A 27,620-nucleotide genomic window follows, 5' to 3' on the forward strand; every position below is an offset into this window, starting at 1 on the left:
TCTTCTATAAAGCTGTTTCAGGGCTGTTTCATCACCTTCAGCTGTTGTTCACAGCAGGCCATGCCTCGACCACCACACCCTTGGTGTGCTTTGGTCTGTCTTCGTTCCTGTTATATATTCACCGCACAACGAGAAAAAAAATCACTGAGGAAAGTGAGTCAATATCTGAAGCAGCTGCACACTTTTTCTCTTCTGCGACATGCAGAATTAATACACCTTTTAATGGACTCTTGGAATTGCTTTCTTTATATATTTCTAAAGAAAAAAAATCCTTATCTGTCCCACCAAAGATTTACAGTGCCACACAATGCGATATGTTTTCAGGGACTTATTAAGAAAGACCTTCAGAACATATTATCTCCACTAAATATAAGCAGCCATTGTACATCCAGCACATCCTCACTTTTCCTCCTGTCACTTGTAATGGGTTAGGTTCATCTACAATCCGTGCCTGTGGCCTTGCTGCCTTCTCACTATCGATCTCCTGTGAGCCAATAGGGAGGGAGAAGGGGCTGATGGGTATTGGTTTTGGACACCAAAGCTGGCCAGGAGTCAACAACATGCAGCCAATATAGATTCCTCTTCTTTTAATCAGGTGGAAGCTTTCGAAAGGCCTACAACTAAAATTGGAGTATCTACTATTTAACTTAAGGAGACAGTTCTGATAAAATATATTGGTTTAATTGAGTTTTATTTAATTTTAAGTAATAAAGTGTCAACTTTATTTGAGACATTTTAAAATGAATGGAAATCTCTGGGAAACCTGACATTTGCTGCTGGATTCAAATCCCTGTGACACACAGGGAGAAACTTCACAGGCTGACTCTGCATTGCCTCAGGTCTCCTTGGAGCAACCGTGTGAACAGCCTGTCTCACATTATTAATAGATATTTTTGGATGAAAAATGCTGGAAAAGGGCAGTTCAAACTTTCTCTTTTTTCTTGCAACAGTACCAAACATTGTGTAAGCTATTGTTTTCCAAAACCTCAAGAGGTCTCTGTGGGTATTAAAATAAGTTGTTCCATATTTTAGAAACCCCTGACAGCTCTGGGACTAAATAAAACTGCTGACTAAACTGAATCTACAAAATATTAAGAACATTAAATCCCAGCCTCCCCCCCCCCCTTTTTTTTTATAACCCACATCTCACTTGTAACAAAGCTTAAAACTCCCTCTGTTACTCATCTGCTCCTCTTTTATCTCCATCTCCTCCTCCGTGTAGAGATACTTGGAGAATCAATAAAGAATAATGGATTTTACCTAGACTCACCTCAGCAGTGCACTTTATAGAAAGAGTCTGCAGTATTTCTGCCCTCACTCTGCTCCCCAGCATGGCTGCTCTTCGGGTGGCGGTGTTGCTTTATCAGCCTGCATCATCTGGAATAAAATATCGAACTACTCCAGAAACTGCCATAAATTTCGATAAGTAGTCATTGTTACTATGATCATTCCTAATGTTTTTGGCTGAGTTGCTGCATTCTTTAAAAGGAAACTGTAAAAGATAAAGGGTGATATCCATAGAAATACCAAAAACAGCAGACAATAAAAAGACGCATATGTGGCTCAAACAAGGCAATCTTAATATAAAAACGTAGATATAAGCATTGACATTATTTTATCAAGGTCATTTTTTTAAATTGTATTTCGTGCCAGAAAAATATAATACCGACCTTCATAAACCAGTTTGAACCCATTTATAAACGTCTCCCACTCTACCCCTAGAATTGCAGATCAAGGACATGAACATAGTCAGACATCATTAACATATTTACTCAATCATATATAAAAATAAATTGTCATTTTTTTTCCCCATATGCATTCAGTACTCTAATAACATTACAGTTATGTGTTAATAACGACAGCTGCCATGCTTTCGACAAAGGATGTGAATGGTTGCCAGGTAACATACAATTTCCCAAAAGATCCTCTAATGATATATAATTTTTTCTAGATGAAAATGAGGCATTACCTTTCTTCCAGTGGCAAAAAATGGTGGGCAGAGAATCCTTCTATTTAGAAAGTATGAGCCTTCTGGGCAATAGAGAAACGAAGACAAGGAAATCACAAGCATCATGCTCACTAAGAGAAATATGTAAAAAAAAAAAAAAAAGAAAAAAAAAGTGAAATCAGCAGAGATGAATGTACCATTTGGCCATATATTTTAGAGAAAGTCTCAAAAATGCATTTTCAAATGATATATAGCTTTGGACATAATCAAAACGTATGTAAAAGTATAGCTGGAGCCCTCTGCATTGGTCACATGGATGATCAAGGTGTGTCTGGATTTTTGATTTGTCCTTAGACCAATAAAGATGATGTACAACTACAAACTGCACCACAGAATGTCTAACACACTCTGAAGAGGTGGAAATCTTTCTTAAAATATTTGGCTAATTTGGGTCTGGAATTGGTTTTCCTCAAATCAGTTTCCCATTAGTTTTTAAAAATATTCTTAAATAGGGATTTAAAATAGAAATTATCGTTTGCTACTCTTGTAGTAGCAGTAGAGCTAGACAGAAAGATCCACACACCAACTGCCATATTTATTTGTCATAATCCTGGGTCCTAGCCCCAGAATTTTTGTGGACTTTTATTTAAAATGCTATTTGGCTCTTGGTTTGTATGTCAATTATATTCGATTGTCATATTCCTTTCTGTCCCTTTAGTTCTTTGTTTCAGTTGCTATCTAGTTGTAATATTTATTAGTATTGTAGTTTGGATCATTTTGTGTAATTGTTTCTCATTTTTCTAGCCTTTCCTCTTGTATCTTTCTGTGTCAAGATTATGTGTGTTCGGGTCTTGTCTCTTTCCATAATGATTGGGTTTTTTTGGCTCTCTTGACTTAGGGGTCTTATTTCTAGTTTAATTTCTTGTCTTGCTGAATGTTGATTATTTTTACATGTTTCTTGTTTCCCTGCTGTTTCCACTCCCCTTGCATACTGTATATACACCCCAGACTTTCATTTAAACATTCTTGCGTTGTGCCTCCCTGCTTCCCGTGTGTGTTTCTCTGTGCTGCCTGGATAGAGTTACTTTGTTTCTTGGACTTTGGTTTCCTTCTGTCTTGGATTTTAGCGTAGATCTTTATCAGCCATAAATGGCTCACTTTTTATTTTTGATCTCAGCCTTTGCGTCCTGCATTTGGGTTCTCACTTTAAACACTCTTTACATGCTTTAGTAATTCTTCTTTTTATGCCACTATCATTGGAGTTGTTCTGTATTAAGCATGATGTCAAATATATGAAGTAAGTCATTTGTTCGAGGACGTTTCCATTCAGCTTGATATTTAAGAGCTCACATTCTTTGCTGGTGAACATTAGCTTTGCTGTTGACTTGCTTATTTCCATGTCATGTCCAGTACCGACTAAGCAAACTGATTTCAGCTGGTGCTGCAATTTAGTTGATGTCCCTGGAATAAAGGCAATGTCATCAGCAAAGTGGAAGTTGCTGAACAGGTGCCCTCTGAAGAGCACTCCTACTCAAGCAAATGTTAAATAAGTCTGATAGGATACAGTGCTGCTAAACAGCTCTACTATTTTCATGACACTAAGATTGCCAAGGTTTTTGGGAAGCTCCAGTGGTCCAAGACCTTGAAAAGCACTTGGAGCTGTGTGTGATCATGTGCCTACTTGTAATCAGTTCTGCCTTCCCTTTCATATGTTTCTCTGCCAAGGTGAGAGTTTGTTCAGTGTTACTTCTGCTACGTTTTGGAATCACCAGGAGCATGCTGTTGCAGTCACTGGCTTGTGACCTCTAGTAGAATTTTACTTGATTGGCTTATTAACCGTATTGCTTTGTAGTTCTCACATAAGGTTGTTTACTTTTTCACAGGTTACAGTCAATTCACTCTACAGATTTGGCCATTGTTCAGAGTCCCACACTTTTGAGCAGATGTTAAATAAGACTCTGCAGACTGACCTGACCCTCTATGCTTGAGGGGTTCTACTTGAATTCCATTGCAACCAGGTGACCAATCACTATTCAGCCTGTTCACTGCTTGCTGTACTTCACAAAGCATGACTGTTTATTCTTCATCCTGATTGCTGTTAGTTTTGGAGACCTTGTAGGACTGTTGGGTTTCATGAAGTTGGGAACTGTGGGTAGCAATGGTATGGTTAGATGTTAGGAGTTTGTTCTGCCTGCCAGGTATTGATCTTTAGGGCACCTTGCTATTATTTATATGTATTGCTTCCTCTGGCTGCATTTAGTGCTGATTCTGGCTTGATCAAGGCAAGGTTAATATATCCTATAACCTTAAAAAAATGTGGAAAAAAGCAAACTAACTCTGGAAACAGAGTGAAACTAGACTGAAGTGAAAATAACAATTAAAAGCAGAATAAAAATGAGTGAAAAATCTAAAATTGTAATCTCTCTGCTCACTGCTAAACCTGGGTGGCAAGCAAAAATGAATGCAAAAAGCAGGTGGCAACAAAATTAAAACAATGCACCAAACGTAATGAACTTTTCTGAGTGACGCATTCTGACAATTATGCCAGTAAATGTGCTGTAAACATTATTTTGTTCTTCACGATGAATTGTAATAACTTTAACACCTTTAACACCCCCTGGCTTTTACTCAGCATTGTCAGTCTTAATTATCCACTGAAATACCTCTGTACCTGAAATTTTAATACAGATGACAGATGATCCAAACTGTTCATCTAACATTATCAGCACGGCCACATCAACTTCATCGACTGCCATGCTATGGAAAAGTTGTAGGGTCTGTTTTTCAAGTTGAGGCCTTTCATTTCTCACTTTAACTCTTCATTTCCTATCATCCTATCCTGCCTACCATCCTTTCATTTGAGCCTTAAATAAATAACTGCATAATTTACTTACATAAATTACTGGTTGTTGTTAAAAATCACTGATCTTTAATCTAATTTTTCTATATTGACAAAAGTGTTGGCTCTTCTGCCTTCACATGTACACTATATGAGTGGGATCTCATTCTTAGTCCAAAGGGTTTCATATGATGTCAGCTATCCCAGCTTCAACTCCTCTGGTAAGGCTTTTCCACAAGGTTTAGGAGTGTGTTTACTGGAATTTTTGACCATTCTTCCAGACTTACATTTCCGAGGTTAGACTCTGATCTTGGGCGATAAGGGCTGTCTCACTGTCTCCACTCACTTCAAAATGTGCTCTATCGGGTTGAGGTCAGGACTCTGTGCAGGCCAGTCAGGTTTTTCCACATCAAACTCGCTCATCCATGTCTCTATGGACCTTGCTTTGTGCCCTTTGGAGAATCATGTAGGAACAGGAAAGGATCATTAAAAAAAAACTGTTCCCATGATTCTGACAGCAAGAAATTATCCAAAATGTCTTGGTATGCTGAAGCATGCTGAATTCCTTTCACTGGAACTAAGGGGCTGCGCCAACTCCTAAAAACAACCCCACACCATACACCAAACTTTATACTTGGAACAGTGCAATCAGACAAGTACTGTTCTCATGGCAACCATCAAACCCAGACTAATTCTTTGGATTGTGAAATGGAGAAACATGATTCGTCAGTCTGGAGAATACATCTCCACTGCTCTAGAGTCCAGTGGCAGTTTGCTTTACACCACTGCATCCAAGGCTTGGCATTGCGCTTGGTGATGTAAGCCTTGGCTGCACCCATTCCATAAAGCTTACTACGCACTGTTCTTGAGCTGATCTGAAGGCCACATTAAGTTTAGAGGTCTGTCACGACTGACTCTGCAGAAAGTTGGTGACCTGTGTGCACTACGTGTCTAAGCACATGCCCACCTGTGATTTTATTTGGCCTACCACTTTGTAGCTGAAGTGCAGTCGTTCCCAATAGCTTCCACTTTATCATAATACCACTAACAGTTGACTGTGGAAATATTTAGTAGAATATTTGGTAATATTGCATATTATGTGACTTTGTGACCTTATTCTAGTTTACTTTTGTAAACATCTTATAAATGATAAAATCCTATGTTTTGCAGAGGTTCACATCTATGGATTGAGAGTGATAACTGCAATTTCTGTTTTGACTGTTATATTGTATTATTTTTCTCAATGAACCATACACCTCTGCTTATCTAATAGGTTTGTTAGTTTCAGTTTTGTGAGGATGGATAACATTAACAATACTATCCATTTACACACACGTTGTATTATATGTTACATATTTGTTTATACAGCTGTTTCTTTAGACACTTGTCCTGAAGTTAAATTACTTAAAATAATTAACTCTATGTTTAAATCTTTCACATTCCCATCAGGCTGAAATGAAATGCCTTTTGGTGATCTCTACAATTTTATACCATTGCATGCAATTATTATATTTTATATACTAGAATAATGTGCAATCATAGTGCAATCCTATTTGTCCTGTTCATTCTGTTGGCCATGAAGTGAAAATGATACAATGCTTTTATGAGGTGCATAAATAAAAAAAATGGTAATTATAGCTCATTACTACGTGGTTCCTAGGGCATATGATGACAGTATAACACATCATGCACAAATTGAATTGCAGAAAGTTTGAATCCTGCACAAAATGTCAGTAAAAACAGAAATCTCATGAACCCACATTTGATTAACAATAGAAAACATATCAAATTATTAAACAAAAAATGCACCAGTTTATGAAAATCACGAAATAAAAATCAGTTATTCTGAGTTTTATGGCAGCAACAAATTTCAAAAAAGTTGCCACAGGGCCTTCTTAGATTGTGCTAATGTATGGGTTCTTTTTTCTCCATGATAGGGCTTTAACATGCATTTATGCATGGCTCAGTGAACTGTGTTCCTGATCCCATGCAATGATTTTCATGTAGGAATCGTGCCTGTTGACAGTCAATCAATATTGATTTTGATTCTCTGAATATTTTGATGCCTGACATGTAATAAAAAGTGTTTTACTTTGAGGAATGTTTTTCTGAAATTGTTTCACAATTTTTAGATGCAGAGTTTCGCAGATTCTCCCTTCCTGAGATGTTCTTTTTTGCCAATTAACCTAAATAATTGCAAAATGTGCCAGCTGTTTATTTTTAGTACCACTTGTTTTTCCAGCTTTTTTTTTTTTACCCTTTCTTATTTAGTCTTTTTTTCAAATGTTATTGCAAATTCAAAATGACCCAACATTAAAATATGTCAGTTTAAGCATTTGATGTTTTCTATTTTCTACACTGAACACAGAAGAGCCCCAAAATTTGGGCTTATGAGAAATGCAAACTGTTCCTTTTGTTTATTTGCATTTTACACAGCCTGAGATTTTGTGAATAAATAATTAAAATGATATGATCCTACTGCTGTAGTTGCACAAAGGCAAAAAACAAGCAATTTCTACTCATTGCAAGGTTATCGCATGGCAACCTCATAATACAGAAAGATGCATAACTGAAGTTTTGTGGAATAAATGGGATGGTTTTGTAATCAAAAAACAATGATGTTGCAATGACACAATTCTTTAACAAGGTTTTATAGATATAGTCTAAATACTAGAAAACATGTAATTTTTGCCCTCTGCTAGGTAGATGGTTTCTAGGCAACATGATGGAACAGTCTGATTTGGATAAGAACCTTTAGGGACCTATGATGTACCTGTGTGCTCAACTCTTGATCGTGTAGGAGCTGATAGACAGACACACTTTGTGTATTACAGTGGTACATTATTATATTTTGGAAAGGCACTTTGGAGGCACAGTGACCTGACTGTCTTCTCTTTGCCACCATTGGTTATGCCCTTCCAAATCCCCAGTCAAGCTGCACAATTGTAGTGCAGAATTTCACTATGTTCCTAATTTGGGAAGATAAGATCTGCATAATGTGTGCTCACCTCTACCCCTTAATATAAACTATTTCCGTAATACCTCTTTCTAATTTTTCTATTATCTTATTGTGTCTCCTGACATCCATATTTGATGTTGTTGCTACTTTGGTTTTAATCAGATGAATAACATTCCCATCAGCTTCAGCTGCACTATGTTTAGTGCTAATTAGCAAATGTTACCACACTGACTTGCCTCAGGTTGTATACAGGGTAAACATTATATCCGCTAATCATTAGCATAACATTGTTTTTTTTAGAATATTAACATACTGACATTAGAAATCTACTCCATGCCCTGCTGCGCCTAAGTAGTGCTTCACAGCAGCTTGCATTGCTTTTGACTCTTGGTTTTGTTTATGCTAAGGATGACCTTTAGAGCCCAAAGTTTTCCTGTAATAATATTCACGTTGAAATTAAGACCCTTTAACTGTTGTAGGCAGGTGCACTGTGTGTGAATACTAAACAATCCCTTTAAATGTGGTGTTCTTACCAGATGCTCATAGTGTCAGTGACTTGCTGACTTGCTCATCTGTACTGGCACCACCGCAAAGCGTCACTAATGAAGTGCATCATTGCCAGTAATTAATCTCTACCTGACGTTAATTGCTTTATCGTGTCGGTTGCTCTTATCGCATCTTTTAATGTCGTTAATGCTCTAAAGTCCTTGAAAAATGTTTCATTCTTTTCTTCACTCCATTAGGATTTAACTTTCCTCTTTTTATCAGGTATTTACAATGTGAAATTGCCTCTGTGGTATAATTTACGAGCACACCAAGCCAATGAAAGCTCCATTTTGATAATTCATTCCTTCTTTAATGTGTTTTTTTTCTCTGAAACATTTCATGCCAAGTCATCTTGAGGTGCAAAATCACACATATTCAGACTCAAGTCAAGTGCACGCAACAAGCCATTTATCAGTGTTAATGAGAAGCCCTGCCCCAAAAAGAGCAGAAGAATAGAGCAGCTTTCCTTCATTGTGGAGTCTGGAGATCAGGGAAGAGTAAGAAATCATTGTTAATGCTGCAGTGATGTTGGGGGGAGGGGGAGGGGATGGGGCATTACTTGAAGGAGAAACTTTTTAAATATGTATGTAGGTGCTGAGTGACATGGCTATTCAAACCAACGAAGAGTCCTTGCATGACACTTTTTTTTTACACAGATAAAAAAGTTTCTCTGAATCTTGCTTTGGGTTCACAACAGTTTGTCTCCATCTGCTAGACTCTGCATCAAATGCTGCTGAATAATGAGAGAGAATACAGCTGGTCTACTTTCAACTTAGCAACAAACCCGAGACACATCAGGACTCTGGGGAGTAAGCCTATATTGATATAACGCAGCTTTGAAATTAGATGTTCTGGAGGAGGATCCGATGAGGGGGCAAAACTTTAACAATGCCAACCAACTTTTAAACTTTTCTCTTTTATTAATGTGAAATTTGAACTGGGAATTGCAATCAGTGATCTCCTGATGCCTGTATGGGGTTTAAAAATGGGATGTTCAGAGATGTTTTTTTTATCCATCTTTTGTCAATTTTTTTTAAAGGCACGTAGCATTTCCTCATCTGTCGATGGAGGGTAACTTGATTATTCATGTCACACTTTGTGTCCCGTCCTTGTCGCTTCAGATCAAGGATGTGCAACCCTCTCAGGCCTCAGACTGCTCTGTGAGATAATTGGTGTTAAAGGTGGGTTGCACCTCTTCCAGCAGAGAGTCCGTAATAAGTATAGGGGGCTGCACCATGCAGATGTCAGCCCAGCTCCAAAGTCACTACTGGCACTATTTCCCTTTTTACAATCCAGCCACAAAACTCATTTTTGGCTCTATTCAGCCATGTGTCGCTGGTCAGGCGCGAAAGCCATTTTTCACTTCATGCAGCTTGTAAAGCAGCCATATGGAAGGAAGGGCCTGGCTGCACCCACACTGGCTCACCACTACAGTAATAATATTTCACTGTCTCAAGGTCATACGATACTTATATTTCTCCCTAAGCTGTTTCACTAACGTTTAATCAAATGTTTAAAATGGCTTTGTGAGACAAAAAAAGAGCCTAGTTCACTTTTTCCTCTGATCTCATAAAAAGCATTAATCACACCATATCGTTATTGCCGCTCCTGTACAGGTGAGTGTCTCACACACTTTGTGACACACTTCTGCAACCATTTGTGAAAGAGTGGGTGGTGCTCAGGAGTTCAGTGAATTCGGTACTGTGATAGGATGCCGCCTGTGCAACAAGTCATTCGTAAAATTACCTTCCTACTAAATATTCCACAGTCAGCTGTTAATGCTATTATAACCAAGTGGAAGTTATTGATGACGACGGCAACTCAATAGCTACAGACCTTTGAACATTATGTGGCCTTCAGATTTGCTCAAGCTGCATACAGCCTAACATCACCAAGCGCAAACAGCACAAAATGCAGTGGTTTAAAGCATGCTGCCTATAGGATCTAGTGCAGTGGAGACATGAGATGCTCTGGAGTGACGAATCAAGCTTCTCTTCCTGGTAACCTGATGGATGAGTCTGGGTTTGGCAGTTGCCAGGGAAACATGACTGTATTGTGCCAAGTATAACATTTGGTGGAGGGGGATTGTAGCATGGGGTTGTTTTACAGGAGTTGGCTTGAACTCTTAATGCTTCAGCATACCAAGACATTTTGGACAATTTGATGCTCCCACCTCTGTGGGAACAGTTTTTTGGACGGTCTTTTCCTGTTCCAACATGACTGCTCACCAGTGCACAAAGCAAGGTCCATAAAGACATGAATGAAATGGTTTGGTGGAAAGAGCTTGGCCGGCCTGCATGGAGTCCTGACCTCTGGGATGAATTAGAGTAGAGACTGCAAGCCAGTGTCTGACCCCACACTTTCTTCTGGAAGAATAGTCAGAAAATAGGACGTCACTCAATTTCATATGCATTTTTAAGGCAGACAAGTGAACACTTTGGGCAATATAGTGTATAAAAAGTGATTAATGAATAAACAATTGAGTTTTTTTGTTTTCTTCAACATATTTATTGAGGGAACAAAAGACGAGACATGGTTTGACATAGTAAAAAGTCTTTCTCACAAACCAAGAAATAAAAGAACCTTTAATAGAGCATATTAAATCTTCTCTTTAATTTAGCATAAGTCTAATAAAGAAAGCAAAAAAACAACAACAACTGCACAGAGACAAATTAAAAAGAAAGAAAAAAATTGATGAATAAATAAATAAATAACGTTTAAGAAAGGGTCAATAAATACAGGATGGACAAAAGATTAGGGTTAGAGTTAGAACAGGGTCACTGTCATGAGATGGGGGTTATAATGAACTAAATTAGGTCAGGAAGAGCTGCCACTTAACCAAGAACTTTTGGGATTTGCCTTGGAGAGAATAGCTGATCTTATCAAGTTCAAGAAAGTACATCACATCACAGAGCTGCTGAGTGTGGAAGGGGGCACTGCAAGACTTCCAGCAGAGGAATAGGTGTCAATAATGAGGTGAATTATAAAACCTTCAACTGATTAATAAAGAACCGTCTGTATTCGATTAACAAACAATTGAGATTTTGACAAATGTTTTGTCCTAGAAAAAAACTAATTAGGCCATAAAAAACTTTACAGTAAGTTTGCCTACACATTTTCAGTGAATGAAAATGCAATGATTAAATGCAACTCCTGAATACCGCCCGAAGACACTCTCAGTGAGATGCATTTTAATATGTGCCAGGAATCACCTCCACAAGTTTAAAAACTGCATTTCCCTTCCTTGCTCTGCCTGTATGCTAACTGCTTTGTTGACAGTTTTTTTTTTCTTTTCAAAGACTGAGCAAGACAGAGAGTGAAAATCAGCCTACGTCTCCTGATCCAATTCAGGGGGGGTCATTGCCATCTACACAGCAGGGGAAGAGTAGTTTTTTTTTCTCCACAAACCTTCAGATTTGTTTGCATAAAAACAAAAAAGTGGTGAACATGAATATTTCATCAAATCATCACTGTGCTGCTAAGTGAGGAGCATGTGGAGGAAGCTATTACATCCTCCACTGTGCCTTTCTTTTGCAACCCAGCAGAGGACCCCCCCCCCCAAAAAAAAGCCACCATCTAAAACACAAAGACTGCTGTGTGACAAAAACATCACCATGAGCGATACTAATCACATCACACATTCATATGGTGAGCAGGGAATTGCATCTAATTCAAATGCTGACGTCGAAACATCCAGCAACTCCCAGCTTTTATTATGATAAAATATTACCTGATTTCAAAGATCAGAGATGGAGGAAGAAATAATACCACGAAGGGCTTTGTAGACAAACAGGAAGATCTTGAAACTGTTTCTAAAGCTCACTAGCAACCAGTGGGGAGAAGGTAAAACAGGTGTAATATAATCTCTTTTTCAGGTGCCTGTGAGGAGCCCAGCAGCAGCATTTCAGACAAGTTGGAGAGGGGACAGAGCGGACTGACTGAGACCAGCATAAAGTGAATTACAGTAGTCCAAGCGAGAGGAAACAAGGGCATAAGTAACAATTTTGCAATCTCTCATGGAAAGAAAAGGCTCAATTTTCAAAATAGAGCTGAAATGGAATACACTAATTGGTTTAAATTGAAGATCTATGTTTAATTTCTGGGTAGCATAGTTGTGCAGTGTTTACCATTGTTATTTTCTAGCAAGAAGGTTCTGGGTTCAAACCTTCTGGTTGGCTGGGGCCTTTCTGTGTGGAGTTTGCATTTTCCCTCCGTGCCTGCTTGGGTTTTTTTTTTCTTCTCTGGGTGCTCTGCTGTCCTCCTACAGCCCAAAGACATGTATGTCATTATGAAACAGATGTCAGGTGTGGGCGTGAGTGTGAACGGTTGTCTTAACGTTCAGTATTATTTCAATTCAGTTCAGTTTTGCTTATATATAATATAAAGGCACTTTATACTGCAAGGTAAGACCCTATTTCTGGAGAAAACCCCAATAACCAAGCAATTTCTCCCTTAGAGCAAACACTTCGTGAAAGTATGGAGGAAAAACTCCCTTTTCAGGGAGGTGTAGCCATTTGTAACAGCTGGTTGACATTGAGGAGAAAGAGAAAAGAAGAGAAGAGAAAGGAAAGAAAAGAAAGGGAGGAAAACGTGGGGAGAGAGTAGAAAACACAGAATAAGGGAGAAAGAAACAAGAAACAAACGAATCACAAATGGGACAAAGCACAGACAAGGAGATAAAAGACTATAAGCTAATGATATGCAACAAGAGGTGGTTCCACGTTAGAGGGGCATTATAGTTCCCCCCCCCCCCCCCCCAAAAAAAAAAAAAATAAATAAATAAAATAAATAAATAAATAAATAACTGACTGGACTGTTGCCTGTGGGTTGGGCAGCAGCTTTCACGTTAAACGTGAAAGCTGCTAGATTATTTGCCCTGCGTGTTGACATCACTGGTCCACTACGGCCCCGCCTCCGCACTCCGGTGATGCTGATCCCCCCTTGCATCAGCACCATTTCTGGTTTCCTTGCAAAGTACTGAGAGAGAGAAAGAGAGAGGGGGGTGGGGAGAGAGACAGGGAGAGAGCGAGAGAGAGACTCAACCTCACCAGAACGTAGAGGCGTCAGACTGCCGCCACAGCATCCCGGTTACGCACTGTTCAGAGGCCCCATCGACCGATCACCGCTCCAGAACCAGCTAAAGGAGAAGTCAACATAGCCGGGCGCGTTGCCACAGCTACAGTCAGTAATGGAGAGCCTGCTGGATAATCCAATGAAAGCCGTTCTTTATCTGAAGGAGCTCACCACTATCGTCCAGAACCAGCAAAGCCTGATCCAAACGCAGCGCCAGCGCATCGACGAACTCGAGCGGAAGGTGGAGGACCTGATCGGAGAGAACCGACAGTTGCGGGACCCCCATCACTACGTCCAGCAGCCCTCTCAGCACCACCATCACCACCACCACCACCACCCGACTCACCGCAGCGCCAGTCCCCAGGCGCCGGCCCACCTTCACCAACACCCGGGGAGCAACAAAGCTGCGGCTCATCTCGGCCAGCAGGCGCATCATCAGCAGCCACCACCACCCCAGCAGCAGCAGCATCAGCAGATTACCGGTCTGTCGGCCCAGCCTCAGCCTCAGCAGCAGCAGCAGCACCCGACTCCTCCTGCACCGTCTTCCCACCACCCACAGCAGCTGCAGCTCGTTCCCACCTCGCCGCAGTCGCCCAAAGCGAGCCAAGCCAGCCCCGACTCCGCCGAGGAGGACAAGAGGAGCCCCTGCTGCAAGTCGCTTGTTCCGCAGACTCCAACCACTCTCTGCCGTTCAGTGGGTCTGGCCAGGAAAGCGGAGTAAGTAGCTTTCGTGCTGCGTGCACTGCATAAAAAAGTTCCCTTTCAACGAAAAAGGAACATTAATAATAATGATGATGATAATAAAAATATTGGGATCAGAGCCAATCATCTTCTGTTTTTAGCGCCTTTACCTGACGCAAGTGTAGCCATGTGCCTTTTCCCAAATGACCTTTAATTAAAATGACAGAAACTGTTCTGTGTGTCAAACAGGTGACACTACTTCCCCAGATCTGCAGACTTTCTTGCCTCTCATGAGATTCAGTGACCTGAGTAATTTGTTCTACATATTACATTACTGTGACGTTACCTATTTTATTGCCGTTTTTCCAGTCTAAATATAGCATATATAGAGTCCCTTCCTAAGTAGCCATCATGTCAAGTCAGTGCACGCACACACTATAACAGACCACAGTGTCTGTATGAGCTCAGTGCTGGACTCCATGTGATTTCACTTTGACTTACTTAACATCCCGCTTTCAAGCTGAGGCCTAGTTTTCTCATTCAAGTTCCTCCTGTATTTTCACATTGTTCACTCAGTCACGGTCCCATTAGATCAAATGAATACTTAATGGACATTGATTTCGAGGACCGAGACTGGCATTTTAACTTCGGGTTAATTTTGCACCAAGGTAGAACGTGACCACCTTTGTGGTCAACAGTGGAAAGGACGTTTTTTTTCTTTTTACACTGTACAAAAGCTGTTCTCTTTGAGATGAGGTTACAGCGCTCTGTTTTCCTGTGCCCCCTCGTGTTTCCACATTCTGACTGTAGAATGCATCTGTTAAAATGCATCTGTTTTTAGGCACGGCTGAGGTAGCAGTTTCACAGGTGCCAGGAGTGCCTGGTGACATCGTAAACACCCATCTTAAAACATCAAGCAACTCCTAAAGGCACATCACTGACTCTGAGACGAAATGTCAGCAATTTTGCTTGGAACACACCTACATGGAACTTTGATAGTGCAGGCTGTGGGTAAAAACAGCATATTCCTCATTAAGACAGAAACGGAAACACACAAGAGGAGCAATCTGGCAGGAATAAAAGCAAAGATAGAAAGACATTTTGGGGCTGTTTATAAATCGCCTAACAGCCACGTCAGATTGAAGCTGAATTTTCTGCTTTTTATAGAAGTGTTGCAATTACGGGCATCTTTACCGCGAATAAAACATATAAACCAAAATGTAAATCATCAGCAGCTATTTCTCTACACATTGATTATTTACTACTTGTCTTTGTCTTACTTGACAGTAAATTGCTTATAACCTACACAAAGACACAAGCGTTGGCTCTGCAAGCACTTTTCACCAACAAATACATTAACGGAGCAAAAATTAATAAATGAAAATAAACACTGTCTGCATTAGGTGAAATTTTGGACGGCGGTAAAAGGTCAATAAGGATCAAATATTTACATGTCTTATATCAGAAATGAATCAATACATATGATGGATAAAGGTATAATAAATACATATTGTCTGTGACCTCCTTTTATGCAGCTTTAGTTAAAATGTACAGAGAAGACTGATGAGTGTTAGTATGCACGTAAATCTTACAGTTTTCTATTGCGAGTAAGGCCATTCATTCTTGAATAGATTACTAGTTTGACCATTTCAACTGTTTTTATGCCATTTCTGTGCATCTTAAAGTTTCTCCTCTGTGTCACCTTCTTGCTGGATAACAAATCCTCCACAAAATTCCAGGTATGGTGCAACTGCATCATTTTTTCCCAGTACCTTTTTGTCATTTACAGCATACATTCGAGCTCACAGGTTCTGCAGGGCTCACATGGCATATTCTGATCGGCATTACAAAAATCCCCTTTGATTCAGTGTTGTAAAACAATAAAACCTGCAAACCTTTCGCATTTAAAAAGCGCTGGAGTCGCTTCAGAGGTGTCCGTGCTGCTGATGTTGTTTGCCTCCTGCAATCAAGGTCACATGAATTGACTCTTCCAGATCCGCACAGTTACAGAAACAGCGCACTGCACTGAGCCCCATCTGCTCCACTTGGCTGCATTTGCATTGTTTCTGTTAATCCAGATTGATTCATCATGCCATTAAGTCGCAATTTCTAAAGAGTGCAGGGCAGGAATGGTACACACACATGCAAACACACACACAAAAAAAAAATCAGCAACACACAAACCCACACAGTATGAACTGTACACAATGCATGTGATTCAGTAAGTAGGTTCATTTGTTGATTCAGTAACCATGCCCCCTGACAGTTCCACTAGGGTGATGAACAACAAGACAGAGAGATGAAGAGAGGGACAGAATTCAAAAGAGCGTATGGTACAATATCCCATCGTTAATGTAAAAGCGGTGATACATAAAATGCGCGAGACGTGAAGCAGCATCGTAATTTCCACTTAGAGCATTGATCCCGGTCAGGCAAGATTGTGAGTCGTTGCGCTGTCACTGCTGCAGGAGAATAGATACATTTCGAGTAATGGGAGGGTGACAGGGACACATTGCGAGCATCCTAATAAGCCGTGCATGTAAATGTGCCTGTATATTTATCTATTCTATTTGCTGGTCAGTGACTTCTGGTTATTCCTATCACACAGTAAATGCTGTGTAACAAGTGGCTTCTCCTGAGAAGTCTGTGGAAAATAAATGATGAGGGAAGCCCGCCACACCCTTAAGCAAAAGAACAGGGTACAGGCTTTCTTCCTGACATCGCTAGGGTGTCTGTCTTCTGCTGTTTTCAGTGATACTGCTAACTCAGATTTGCCCCACTGCTTGCAGTAGCTTTACATTATGAGCGTGGTATTGATCTTATCTAACTCTCGGAAAGAAAGCAAATAAATATATTTCCCCAAAGTTCACATGCCTATTGATCAGTGAAAACAATGAACATGTTTTATTTATAAAAGCATACATTTAGGTATGCTTCCCAAAGAAACAAGCTGAAATTAGCAGTCAAAAGTGCTGATGTGGAGGGATTTTCACGGTATCTCAGTATGTCTTTTGACATAAATATTTACATGCACGTATTTTGCACAGTTGCACAAAACAGATGCATAGAAATCTCAGGAAAAATAACCCAAATAGCATCAAGAGGTTCATTAACTGCAGAATTAAACAAATAATTCCTGACTATTGAGATGTAATGGATTTCCAGCTTAGCCGCCATTTTCCCAGCTCAACTAGGTGTTTTTGTTTGATTAAAAGACAGCAGAAAATCCATTTGCAAAGCTCTAAATTAAAAATTAAATGCTTGCTTGCTCCCATCATGCATTTCTCGCCTCCTTCATTATTTTAGCACTGCGAATCGAGGCTGTTTTCAGCTTTGAGCGTTGAACTTGGCTGAAAAGTTGTTTCTAGTAACTTCTCAGAAAGATAGTCTGAAGTGTTGCAATTGTGTTACTCAGTCTGAGGCAGATTCATAAAGGGCCTGTGTGATCTAAACGCAGCAATCCTGGCTACACCTCTTTCCTTGTCACCCTTTCTCCGTCAACTGCGCCTCCAACTTTCTCGGCTTCCATTGTTCATATTCTCCCAATCTTTGACTCCTTCCTCATTACTTCTTTTCCATTCTCAGCTGTCCGTCTGCTTGTCTTTTCCCACCCTTCATTCAAACTCCCTCTCTTAAATTTCCTCTTCTCCACATGCCTTCATATCATCATTCCCCTCCCCACTTCCCGTTTCCCCCTTAATCAGCAGCTTATGCTTCAGGAGCCACCTCTGCAGTCTGAATCAGTATTCAGACCAGTCCTCAAACCATCAGGCTCTCCACCACTTAAACCATCTCCTGACTGGACTGGAGACTTCAGTTCACCCTGCCTGCTCTGTATAGGGGCTGCCAAGTATGTGTGTGTGTGTGTGTGTGTGTGTGTGTGTGTGTGTGTTAAAACGTATGTTCAGGAGGGAATCGAGGAGAGTGACATTAAGAGTAGGCGAGGTGGTGCGTTTGTGTTCATAGGGGCGACTGAGGTGGAAATCCCTGAGTTCTCACTTAGCTCCAGGTGCTTCTCTACCGTTTTTTGTACCTCCCACACACTCTTACAGATATAATAGGCCTCTCGCCTTTACACACAAAATGCTCACTAATGCAGATAAAACCCTGACATGCCACATGGCAGCCTGCATGTTTTTCCACATTGGCTGCAACTCCCTCTGCACCCACCGTGCCCTCGTTTTCCCTCCTACCGGGCCTGCACCAACTGGAGAGCAGAATGTATGACATTTCACATGCCATTTCCTGCCTGCGACCGTTTCACATAACTCTTCTAGATCGGGATTTCAGTGAACACACATACACTCACAAATACATTGTAGCATACATTAGAGTAACCCCGCCGTGTTCCTGCTGGATGCCGCGTCGGCTCCTTGTTCTGATGCTCTCAGATCAATGAGCCTGGAGCTTGACAGTTCATGCTCTAACACCTAAGCCATCACTTTAAAGGCCCGCTAGCCTTGATCCTATTAAATCTCTATTCTAAGGCTAGACTTTTGCTTTTATCAAAATTTATTGTCTGCCTTTTCTCCAAATAATATTCTTCATCATGACTTTACAGGAGCACTGTGCAACCAACACAAGGTTAAGAGCCAAAGAGACTGCTAAAGATATGTGACAATGAGTGTTTAAATTGATGAATGCTGAATGCTTCTGGGGTGATTGTGTCACAGGAGACTGAGCAGATCATCCCTTATTTGGAAAGTTGGGGGTTCAATCAGCCTGCTTGCCAAAGGGTCCTTAGGAAGTGTGTCTGTGAATGTAGCTTGCAGTGAAAGAGTGTTTTGAGTGGTCAAGAAGACTAGAAAAACACTACATTAGCAGCAAATCTTCTTTTAGGCGTAATAAATGTTGGATACCTTTGCATCTCAACTTACCACTTGTCAGTGCTGGTTTATTTTTTCTATCAGGATAGAGCTGGAGCAAAATGTGTTCAGGATGTTTGAGTGTTTGCTTGCTCTTATTGCATGCATCCAGTTTTCACTTCAGCAGCTTATACAAATTTAGTTATGGGTTCTTTACCCAGTAGGTGATTAAAAAAAATCCCCTGAAGATTAAAATGACAAGAAAATTAATTTTGTAGTGCAAAAAATAAATTAATTAATTAAAAAAAAAAGATTTAAAGATTGCTTAAAATGGTTCAGTGAAGTCGCGTAACTTCAACTTCTGTGAGTGATACAACCTGTATTCATTGTAGCTCCACTTCTGCACTTCTGTGATTGCCCAAGTTTCTAGACCAAAAACCTTGGCACAAAAAGTGATGTGACTAGTTCAAAGCCAGTGGTGGTAAATGGCAAAATATATATTTATGATTCAAGAACAACCATTTCCTGTCTCTGGAGCCTGACAGAAAAGTAATACTGCTTCTAAGCATGTTTGTGTATTGGAAAACAACAGTGGGAGTGATTCCAAGAGAAGTAGATGGGTGGATGATGGATTTTAGGAGGTAAATGGTCCTTTCTATTTCTTGCTCTCTCGCTCTCTCTCTCTCAGCCCCCTTTCTCTTGCCTTTTCCCTTTGTACCATTACTGGAGCTCTTTACTCTACTTCCCCCTCACCTCTCTGTATGGGAATCATGTCTGTTCGGTTATGACAGGGTGACTGCTGCTGCTGGAATCCAAATCATGAATATCACATTTGGTGCGTAGTGCTTTTAAATTGCTTCATTTCTCTGAGGATGTAGCTGCGGGGTGATTCCTGACTCACTGGTAGAATATTAGCTGTTTTCATGCACAAGTTGAGCGGGTCGAAAGACTGTCCCAGCTGTCTGTAATCCAACCGTGTTCACTCATGTGTGCATATGTATTTAGGATTGTGACTGTTTTTGCGTTAGGGTGTAAGAAAATTACATAAAGTGCTGTTTTCTGAGATATACGGGATACATATCAAAGCCTTTACATTTATTTCAGTGTGTGGATATGTGTAGTAATCCAGAGTGTAACTTCTTTAGGATTTGCCTCGCCGGACACTGGACTGTTGGTCTACAGTGCTGGTTTGATCCAATTTAGTTGTAACTGTGGCTGAATTTAAATTGAATTATATTGTACTGAGTGCAAATAAATAGGACAGCACTGCTCATACTCTGCAAATGGTATAAAATAAAATTACAGTTAATGGAATGGGCAGTTCTCTTCACAAGTGTGATGAGAAGCACAGGGAAATTGATCAGTTCTGTTGTGCTCGCATAATTGACTGAAAACATTCACCTTTAAAAGAGTTTCAGTTCAATTTTTCTCTGTAACAAATTCAGTACTTAAATGAAAACAAATTACTGGCAGTTGCATTTGTCAGTGTCAAATGGTTTATTACCGTAAAACTGTTACATTACTGTGTTGTATAGAACATAATATTTGGTTGCCATCATACTATTGATTTAGAGTCCCTACTCTGTCTGTGATTTCCATCAACATTACATTAAAGTGCCATGAATATAAATATAATATATGAAAAATACTTTCCTCTATACCTTTCCTGGTGAACAGGGTCTTAACCGTATGTTCTTATTAATGCATTAGGTTTCTTATCTTTTCTTAATTGGTAAAGGGGTCTTTGTTATGGTGACACACTACCCACTGACAATAATGTATTAACACAGTTAGTGCAGGACTCTATGCAGTTCTTTTAAGTACTAAGGGTGTACTAAGTACACCCTTAATCGAATGTAGCTGATTGTCGTTGAGCAAATGTGAGCACCTCTATGAGAGCAGAAGTTTTGGCAGTTTGCTGGTTTGGAGGATTTAGATGCATGTTAGCAGCACACCAAGAAGTGGATGTCCCATGGTGGGCCGTGCAATGGTCAAAGAAATTGCAAAAAAACCAAGAGACTTCTGGATCAATGTCCTTTTACAGATGAGACCAACATGGAGATATTTCACAATAATGCACTGTGCCACAGTAATTCAGCATAAACACCTCAAACCAACTGTAAGCAAGGAGGTTTTGTGCCTTTCACTAAGTTGAAACCCAGTTTGGGACAAGCTGTTGTCCTGCAACAGGACAATGAACACAACAAACACACTAGCAAATTTACAACAGAATGTCTAAAAAAGGTGCTGCAATGACTCAGTAAAAGTCCAGATCTGTCATGATCCTGGGTCCTTTTGACCCAGCGTTTTGTGTTTTCTATTGTGATTTTGGTTCTGTTCTTCCTCTGTTTAGTGTTTATTCGGTTCTGCCCATGTATTCCTGTGTTAAGTCCGCGTTTCTTAGTCTGTGTCCTTGCATGCGTAAGTTCCTGTTTTATTGTGAAGGTCTGTGTCTTATGTCAGTGTTCTGTTTACGTTTCCCCCTGCCTCGTCAGCTGTGATGTCTTCCAGGTGTGTTCCCCTCCTGTTTCCCATCCCCTGATTCCTGGCGTGTGTATTTATAGTGTGTGTTACCTCGTCCTCATTGCTGGTTCGTCTGTGTTATTCCCCTCCGTCATTCTGTGTCTGTTCCTCCGTCTTCCTGGTCATTCTCCCTGCAAGGTACCCTCGTTCGTGTTCTGGTTTTGTGTTAAGTTTTAGTTTTCCCAGTTTAGAGTGTTTTCGGTTCTGCTTCTCGCCACTCTTTCTTTTGTGTTGTACTTCACCCTTTGTAAATAAAGCTCACTCACTACTACGCAGTCTGCATCTTGGGTCCGTAACTATCCACACACGGCCTGCCTCGGCACCCCGTGACAAGATCTAAATCTGAAATGCTAAAATGAAAGCCCACAAATCTCGATGAACTAAAGCAATGTCGCAGAAAAGGGGCAAAAATTCCTCCACAACATTTTGATATGAGAGACTGAAAAATTCATGCAGAAAAATGATTACTTGAAGGTACTGCAACTAAAGTTGGTTCTACAACTTATTGAATTTTATGGGGTGTACTTAGTTTTTCACAGGACTGTATAGAGAAAAAAATGAGAGAAAAAAACCCCTAGAGCTACATCTCTGACTCTACAGACCTCAGTTAGCATGTTAACTGTTATGCCTGTTAACAGACCTGCATAGAGTCCTGTGAAAATGTTCCTTTTCACAAAAATAACTGTGACCAATATGACTTATGCACTACTTTTAAAGTAGAGTTGAGATGACCTCTGTTATGTATTTGCTCAATATAAATATTGTAAAACTGAACTGCAGTGTGATGTTAAACATTTAGTAGGAGTTTTTGCACTCTCCAGTACATAACTGTCATCCTGGTGGTGCCCAGTTCGTATCATTACATTGACTCTGGGAATGGATGAAAAATGATCGTGCACAGATGAGTTTGATGTGGACTCAAGCAAAAGAGATACTCAAGCGTGACTTTTTCTGAAAAAGAAAAGAAACTGTATTATACCACAAAAACAATATGTTACTGTACAGGTTTTCCTGGATTTTTTTGCAGAAATGTATTAATTAATTTATTTTACACAGAAAAATCTGAAACCATTTTTTCAGTACAAGCTAAAAACTTGATCCGTTCAGTAACTGTATATGTCAGGTTTGATTAATGGTGATTTTGACTGCGTTCCAGGTGATGCCAGGTGTTTTGTTTCAAGCTACAGTGAGAGGGGTGATAATGTGGCACATAGTACAACAGTGTACAAAAAAACCCCCAGAATGACAGACAGGCTAAATAATTGGACAGATTAAAAAATAAAACAGGGGCAAAACAATTGCATAACACATACTGAGAAGCCCCATAGGGCTGAGGAGCCCAAATGTTGTCCCACTTTCCTCAAGGCTGAAGTGCAAAACAGTTTCCTTTCATTGTCCTCTATCTGCGTGCTCCCTAATCAATCAAAATGAAAAACTTTGGCTCAGCCGTTCTTTTTCTTGTTCTTTTTTTTCCTGAACATGGCTTCCAACTGTTTCCCAGGCAACACGCCGACTCGCTGAAAGACAGACGTGCCGTTCTCGTTCTTGACGCATCCAGATGCCTCATATGACATTTCATTCCATTAGTAAATATTGCACACCCACAATGTGGCTCTGCCCAGGATTTTGACATGTTTTTGTAGTTTGTCATGTTACACTAGCTGCGCAGCAAGTTGCCGCCTTCATGGTTGGAGGTAAATTATTCACACATCTGATGGATGCATTTCATTTCTTCTCCATGCAAATGAACAGCAGGCCTAATGAGCAATCAGCAGAGTGCACGCGCGCCATTAGTATGCAATCTACATATTTCAGAGTTGTGTTTGCAAATGGAAATGCCATCAGTGTTATCATCTGGTGTCACTCAGTCCCATCGCATATTGTAAACAGATAACGTCATGAAGTAACCAAAGCTTGCATCAATATCAGTTGCTTCTGAAATCTGTGCTTTCTCATCACTGCGATAACTTTTATTATGTTAATGGTACATTAACAAAATCTACAATCATATAATATTTCAAAGAGCTGGCCTCTTTAGCAGCTGCCTACCAATCGTATGATTTAAAACTATTTTTTTTATAGTGGAGCTAAGAAAATAAGTGATGTGCAGATGTCATTAGAGTAGCACTAATACATGCCTTGTGGCTTGCTTTTAAAAGAAATCTCCTTAAAATCCATTGCAATCTGTGTTATCGTTCAACTTAAAATGTGCTTTTAGGCGTCAGTTAACAGCTGCTAACATATGCAGTGTTTTAAAAATCTGTTGACCATAGCGTAACACTTCTAAATGTCTTCAACGTTATGCTTCATTTAAATCTGTGCTGCTCTAGTGTTTGCCCTTCATGCTAAGATGCTGGAATTCCTCAAGGGCAGACAGCGCTGTGGCATGTCTGCGAGTGGTCAGTGAGCTCCTGAAAATGTTCTTTGAAAGTAAAAGCAGTTGTGGAAAAATGTCCTCCCATCTGTCACAGAGATTTCACCTCCCGAAAGCTTAGCAGAGAAAATCCCTCGACAGACAATTGTGATTGTTTAGCACCACGTGCACTCGTCTGCATCGGCGTGTGTGTCCGAACGAGCCTAGGCGAGCAGTTAAATTATGGGGTTGTGTTGGAGGTGAACAGTTTTAACAAAATATTTATTTTTGTGTCATTCTTGAGTCCAGTAGTGAGATTTAGTTAAAGAACTAAAGATATATATGATCCACTTGTGCTACTACAGAGTGTTTATTGTCCAGCTGTGTGTTACGCTTCTTTTATATGTTGAGGGTAAAAAATGATTTTGCAAAGGATAAACCTGTGCATCTTCAATCATAGCTCACCCAGCAAGCCTCCTCTGCCCTCAGTCCTCTCTCCTCTAGATGCATTTCCAGAATTGAGACATCCTTCAAGATGGCGTGTGGGATTGATGTCCGTGTCACTGCGGGAGGATGGAGGTTACCCGAGACAAGGAGGCACGGAATAGAAAAATGAGACGAGGAGTTCAGCAAAAAAGTAAAAGCAAAAAAAGAAGCAATATGAGAAATATAGATAGATATATAGATTGATTAAGGATGATGCACACAGATAACAGGGAAGATGCAGTAAAGGGAAATGTTTACAGGGGCTATATATTTTTTTATTTTATTCATAATATGAAGTATGAAACATATGCATTTCCTGCCTTTTAAACTTTGTTTAATCTGAACATTACTGCAGTTCGTTTATCGGCCGTTGCTCTCTATCCAACATAATCTCCGTACAGCATTAGATACTCGCACAGCTACACGCACACAAACACTTGTGGACAAGCGCACGCTAGCCTAAGGAAATGTCAGGTATGGTTAACTTTACGAGCCAGAGTAATGTTCAAAGCCATCCACCTAAGCCTGCGAGGCACTCTGGACTTGATCGGAACAGGCACTGCATGTCCAATCGCCTTTCCTGGTCTTCTCAACGGATCCACCAAGCCTCACCCATGATTTATTGTGCTGTGTAGTAGAAAAAATATACAGGAAATACTTTCATTCAGGTAATAATTTAATCACATATTCACTCATTTGCATTATTTATTGCAGCTGTAGGTGCAATTTTTTCACCTGATTTATTTGACTTTTCACTTATGAAGCTTTTAGAATTTATAGCTGCTAAAACGTTTGTGACTTGTATCAGCTGTGATCTGTGATATTTCATAGCCATCATAGCCTGTGCGCACATTTGTACGACCATAAAAGCACTCTGTCCTTCCCCTGCACTGTGGTTACATCATCAACGCCTGTCTGTCAACCCTTTGACGCCAGTATTACATCATCAGGTACACAGTCCCATAGGGAGGAGACGATGTTGTCTTTGGATGCTTCGACTTGGAGCAAATCCTAAAAACGAGCTAATGAGGTAATCAGGACACGGATGCTGTATGAGTCATATATGTGAGATCCGAGCTTCCACGCCTTCATTTTCCCCACCGTACAAACACAATGTACAAATTATGCGAAAATCCCAAAGCACAAATGCTGTCTGAATGTATCCATGAGAATAAGTTAAGCTACATCCGCAGAAAATATAAAGCTACTGCTGCTGATCTGTTACATGGCATTTTCCTCATCAGCATTAAATCTGCAGATATGACAGCCATGTCACTTTGATAGCATCAGCATGAAGTGTGGAAAATATCTGTAAAATCTGACCCGCTGCCAAGTCTTCAGCAGATGGCCCCGCAGCAATACGGTGCAGTTTGATGCTCGATATGAGCTGCTAAAATGGCTCGATAGTGGAGGCGCCAGCTGGAGGTCAGATGGACGGCAATGGAAATAAATAAAAAAATAAGTAAAAAATGCTGCTTTCATGAGAGACAGAGAAATGAAATGTCTTTCTGTCATATTTAGCATTGCGCCTGAGAATCTGTCAATTTTTTCATTTATTCAGGCTGACAAAAGAGTTCAGTCTAGCAAAATCAGTTGTGTCCATAATTGATTTTGAAAATTGATTTATGATTTGCTATAAAAGGAGTCAACCAAATAAAATGCAAAAATGAGAAATAGGTGGAGCAATTTGCTGAAACTTGTGCAAGCCTATGGAAATGTAGTATATAAGGAAGCAGGAACTATGTTAGTATAATTCTAACAGCCTTTACTGTCAATATTTGGTATGACCACCTTTTTACACAACCTGAACTCTCTTAGGCAAGCTTTCTTGTAATTTCTTCGATCCATTGCTTGTTTCTGGATTTCTTCCTTCCAATGACCTAAATTTTAGGTCATTGTGTTAGTCGCAGCCAGTCACAAAAACGTGTTTGATGGGCATAAAATAGCATTGCTACCCCCAAAAAGTGATTCCCAAAGAGCTATTAGATCAAAACTCAGCATGGTGTGAAGTAATTCCTCTGAAATACAAGGGAATTGGCCAAGTCAAAGACAAAACCAGGAGGAGTCTGTCTAAAAAAAAGTATCTAACTAAAAAGAAATAGAAAAAACCCAGCAAAGAGCTGACACAGGACCTGATAGATGCATGTGGACCCTCATTATTAGGAAAAGCTTACAAGAGATTACAAAAGATTACACAAGAACAGGGTTGAAAACCAGTCCCAGGTTCTTATGGAGTGATGAATACAAATTTGACATTTTTGATTCAAATTGTCATCAATTAGTATAGAGAAAATCAGGTAAGAAGGACAACAGTGAGTATCCGCAGCCATCTGTGTAAATGGCAGTGGCTTAATTTTTCAGTTTAATCTTAATCTCAAACACAAAGTCAGTACTGTTAAAGCATACGTGGATTGAAAAGCACACAATAGAATACTACAGTATGAGTCATGGGTTAGCCACCCCAGAGCCTGGACCTCAATATTATTGAAGCAGTGTGGGATCATCTTGACAGAGAATGGATCAAAAGCTGCCAAAACCCCAAGAAGAGCTTTGAAATGTCCTTCAAGAAGCCTGGAGAACTATTGCTCAAGACCACTTAAAAAAGGGGCTCCTTAGAAGCAAAATATAAAGAAATGATGGGTAGCTCAAGACTTTGCATAGTAGTTAATGAGATATAACTCTTCCTACATTCTGTAGGAAGATTAAGCTTTGTCAAGATGAGATGTAAGAGATGTCCAATTTGAGGCACTTAGGTGATTCTAAGAATGGGAATTTTTCTTTTACTCACACATACGGGCATTTCAGGCAGCGATAAGTTCATGGTGACATAATCAAGATACACGTGGCACTCAGAGACTTTACAATTGTGAGACTACATTATTCACACTTGCAGGTGCACATTTGTTCACCCCATTAATTTGTCTTCCTTTTTGCATATGCTACTTTTAGAACTTCAACGTTTGCTTTCAAGCCTAAGAAGCAGCTGATTCAGGTCCATTTTGCTCTAAGATGAACTAGTTTCTGGTTTGCGGTTACAAGCCTGTGTGTTCTCTGGCAGTAAAAGCCACATAGGACTGTCTTAGTGTGGCATGAAATTTGGCTAAAGAACAACATTTCTCACACAAACATCTCCAGATGACATAAATCCAGCTCAGTGTCAATCTTCGCTGAGATGGAGCTCTCTTTGACAAGCGTGCACTCTGGAAAGTGGTTCACTCCTGTTCGTCGAAAGGGCTCTCTCATGCTCTACTGGGTGTGCCTCTATTCATCAGAAGGTTTTTAGGTTTTATTGAAGAGGGACCAACAGCTGGGAGTGAAGTTAAAATAGAGCATAAAATGTCGAGAGCCTGGAAAGTGCTTTGATTTCAGGGGGTGTGATATCAAAACTTGACATTTGCTGTTGATAT

At 40.1% G+C, this 27,620-nt stretch overlaps 1 protein-coding gene across 3 annotated transcripts in view; it reads left to right on the plus strand.

Moving 5' to 3' along the window:
- Positions 1 to 13,222: 13,222 nt before the first annotated feature.
- iqsec3a (IQ motif and Sec7 domain ArfGEF 3a) overlaps positions 13,223 to 27,620 on the plus strand; it is a 121,448-nt gene continuing 107,050 nt past the window's right edge. Inside the window, exon 1 of one of the 3 annotated variants that reach the window (XM_063500387.1) lies at positions 13,223 to 14,082. In XM_063500387.1, the coding sequence (XP_063356457.1) occupies positions 13,481 to 14,082 (602 nt within the window). In that variant the 5' untranslated portion in view covers positions 13,223 to 13,480. The remainder of the gene's footprint in view (positions 14,083 to 27,620) is intronic. The other 2 variants (XM_063500386.1, XM_063500388.1) reach the window with 2 other exon arrangements.

This window comes from Pelmatolapia mariae, linkage group LG17 (assembly GCF_036321145.2).
Source record: "Pelmatolapia mariae isolate MD_Pm_ZW linkage group LG17, Pm_UMD_F_2, whole genome shotgun sequence".
NCBI lineage: Eukaryota > Metazoa > Chordata > Actinopteri > Cichliformes > Cichlidae > Pelmatolapia > Pelmatolapia mariae.